Here is a 3,009-nt window from a genome sequence, read left to right as displayed (position 1 = left end):
CTTTTAAACTCCAACCATACCAGGTCATTACTTGTTCTTGGTTCCAAAATCTTTCTTGTTAAGCTATATATAGCTGATGTAATACTTTTCAGTTCGATTAATAATGAACTGACAAGCTAGCTTAATATATATATAAAGTAGTAAAAGGACCACAACCTAACCTCAACAACAACAACAACCTTATTACTCTCTCTTACGACCCTGATCAGTTGAACCTACTAAAATAATTGAGAATAATATAACGTTAAAATTAAGTCATACCAAGTATATATAATAAATTACAATATTTATAGTAAACACGACCTAATTGAGTATTACACATACATAGGATTAATAATTATCTAAGTACATATATATAGAAATTAGAAACGATCTAGCTAAGCTAGCAGCAGTTAGTTGAGATGACTAATCATTCATTCATAACATCATGGAAATAAGTAAACTATTAATGCTATATGGCTTGTTTTTATTATTACAAAGAGAGAGAGAAAGAGATTCGATGAACACGAACGACAAAGAGAGAGGTGTCGTTTGAAGGGGACAGATGAGAAGGGAGGGATTTTAATGTGGATGATTTCTCAAGTTCCAATAACCTCTGAAATGCTCTGCAAAGCTGGTCTCCATTGCCCCCCACCACTAACTCCGTAGTGCCTCCCAACTGATCCTCTGCCACTACTACTACTACCCACGACGACGTCGTTTCTTCCCATGCGATGAATCTCAGGTTCCGACTAATACAAAAACCAAAATAAAAAGACGAAAAACTTAATAAAAACACTATGGAGATTGGAAAACATGCACGCACTTGCGTGGTGAGACAATGACTACTCGTGATTATACCAAACTCCTTCGATTAAAGCAAAATTTATACATACAACAAACTCTTGTTAAAAAGACAAAAACAAAATCTGCAAATTTCAATATTACCAACTTTTTTTTTGGTTTTAAACTTTGTCAGTACTACAATGGCTTTTTAATTTTTCCTTAGGCTTTAATTATTTGAGTCAACTTTTTTACAAATGAAAACCGGTGTTTTCCGAAAAAAGACATGGCCTCGAGAATCGTGGCTCCAACTTCAAACTAAGTTCAGATTATTCCATATACAGAAGACAAATTGAAATGATAGCAGTATATATTCAGAGATTTTCTTTATACAAGAAAGCTAAGGATTAATTGTTTATTTAAATAAAGTATTCTATTTAATTTTTCTCTTTCGTTAATTTGTGACCTATGTTAAGATAAATGATTAAGAAAATGGCAAAATACCAAGTCACTATCTGTGCGTGCAAGAAAATAACAATTTAAAAGGAAAAGAAAAAAGAACATATTTGACAAAGATTTTCATACCGAAATGACGAATTTGCCCAACAAACAATACGAGTACGTACTTCCAAAAACGAAAAGTTAAATTGTAATAATTAATTTTACCTTGAGTGAGTTCGTGTTGTTCGGAATCGGGCCAGTACCCGAATCTCTCTTCCTGGTTTCCGGCCCAAGCCCAAGCCCAACTCCTCCTCTCTCCTTCAACAGCTTCCCTAGTTTCACGCTCTTCTTCGCTGCAAACTCCTTCAACACATCTGTTCCAAAACAAAATTAAATAAATAAAACAAAGACAAAATTCTGGAATATATAATAAGTTAGCTTAGCTCGAAGTTTCAATTGATAAAAAATAAATTAATCACCTTCAAAACTGATTAAACGATAAACCTGACCGATCAACAAGGTATCTTCGGGTCGAAGAAGCTTGAGCTGCTTCAATGGCGAACCGTTGTCAGATTTCAAGGTCGGTGAAGTGAAGACGAGAGCCACGTAATGACCTGGGTTGGATGTCATGACTTCTTGAGCACTCACCGACCAGTAAATCCGGTCGATTTTGTTATTCGCCGGATGATGAATCACCACCGTCGCCGCCTCTGCCGCTTGACAATTTCCCATATCACTACTTAATCAATTTACTTCCACAAAAAATATATGTATATATATAAGGAGACGAAATTATGGGAGAGTTGAGGAGGGACACGACGTCGTTAATGGTAATGGGCTTTTAAAATTTTTTTGGGGGATGAATCCCAATGTTTGGAGGGTAATTAGGGAATAAGGTCTTCACGTCCTCTTCTTCCTCGGCCCATTAAATGACTACACTTCTCTCTCTCTCTGTATTTCTTTCTCTCACTTTAATTCTCTTACACGTTCACCGACGCACGGCAAAGAAAGAATCCAAATATATATAAAAATAAATGAAAAGCGAATATCGAGATTGATCAGAAGAGAAGGGAAATCACAGAATTTAACACCAATGAGAACTGAGAAGTGGTGAAATATATATATATATATAGTTAGTGTGATGGGATATTGGGGAAGCGTAATTAGGAGTGGAGACGTGTTAGGTCTGCAAAGAGAGAAATCAAACCAGGTTAGGGTGATGAGTTGCTTGCGTTGCTGTGCGTCTATATGGGGAGAAAATATGGGGACCCACGTACTGGATCTGAAATCTGAATCAATGCAACACTACGATACTACTTCTACTAGTACTACTATGAATATCATGGTGCTTAAATTTAAAGCATTTGAACCCAGCTCTCTCTCTCTCTCAAATCTCTTGTTCAACTTAATCCAACGTGGTTGTAATTTATATACCTGCTAATAATAAAAATAATTAATACACTTGTTTTTTTAATAATATTCAATAGAAAAATGCTAAAAAGATGGTAAGATATAATATTACTATTAGTGAATTTAATATTAGGTTTTACTTATTTCATTTTAATAAATATTATAAAAATTATCACTAATTAGTAATAAAAATATTTTATCGTGATAATATTTTTTTTACATGTAGTTCTTTTTAGAGTATTGATATTAAGTACTATTGGTGACTACTTTTTTGATATGTTGTGTTGCGATACTTTTTAAAAATTATTATATTAAATTATAACCAATAACAATATTAAAACATATAAAAATGCTAAGCACCATTATATTTTTAACATTTCTCTTCATTTAAATGAT

The 3,009-nt window shown here is 33.6% G+C and overlaps 1 protein-coding gene across 1 annotated transcript; it reads right to left on the bottom strand.

Annotated features, from left to right (window-relative positions):
* Window positions 1-227: 227 nt before the first annotated feature.
* Window positions 228-2,619, bottom strand: LOC115714874 (uncharacterized). The gene is made up of 3 exons (XM_030643636.2): window positions 1,683-2,619; window positions 1,429-1,577; window positions 228-731 (listed from the first exon to the last, which is right to left on the bottom strand). Exons 1-3 carry the CDS (start codon window positions 1,933-1,935, stop codon window positions 579-581), a joined length of 555 nt encoding a protein of 184 aa, XP_030499496.1. The 5' UTR covers window positions 1,936-2,619; the 3' UTR covers window positions 228-578.
* Between the last annotated feature and the right edge of the window lie 390 nt (window positions 2,620-3,009).

Source organism: Cannabis sativa, chromosome 4, assembly GCF_029168945.1.
Source record: "Cannabis sativa cultivar Pink pepper isolate KNU-18-1 chromosome 4, ASM2916894v1, whole genome shotgun sequence".
Lineage (NCBI taxonomy): Eukaryota > Viridiplantae > Streptophyta > Magnoliopsida > Rosales > Cannabaceae > Cannabis > Cannabis sativa.
This window is presented reverse-complemented; position numbering and strand designations above follow the sequence as displayed.

Bases quoted from the DNA above. Each gene is read 5' to 3' on its own strand.
- LOC115714874 (XM_030643636.2), bottom strand. From the start codon at position 1,935: ATGGGAAATTGTCAAGCGGCAGAGGCGGCGACGGTGGTGATTCATCAT. The intron at 1,578-1,682 runs GTGATTAATTTA...GTTTTGGAACAG, and splicing joins TCGTTTAATCAGTTTTGAAG to ATGTGTTGAAGGAGTTTGCA. The intron at 732-1,428 runs GTAAAATTAATT...TTTTTGTATTAG, and splicing joins ACAACACGAACTCACTCAAG to TCGGAACCTGAGATTCATCG.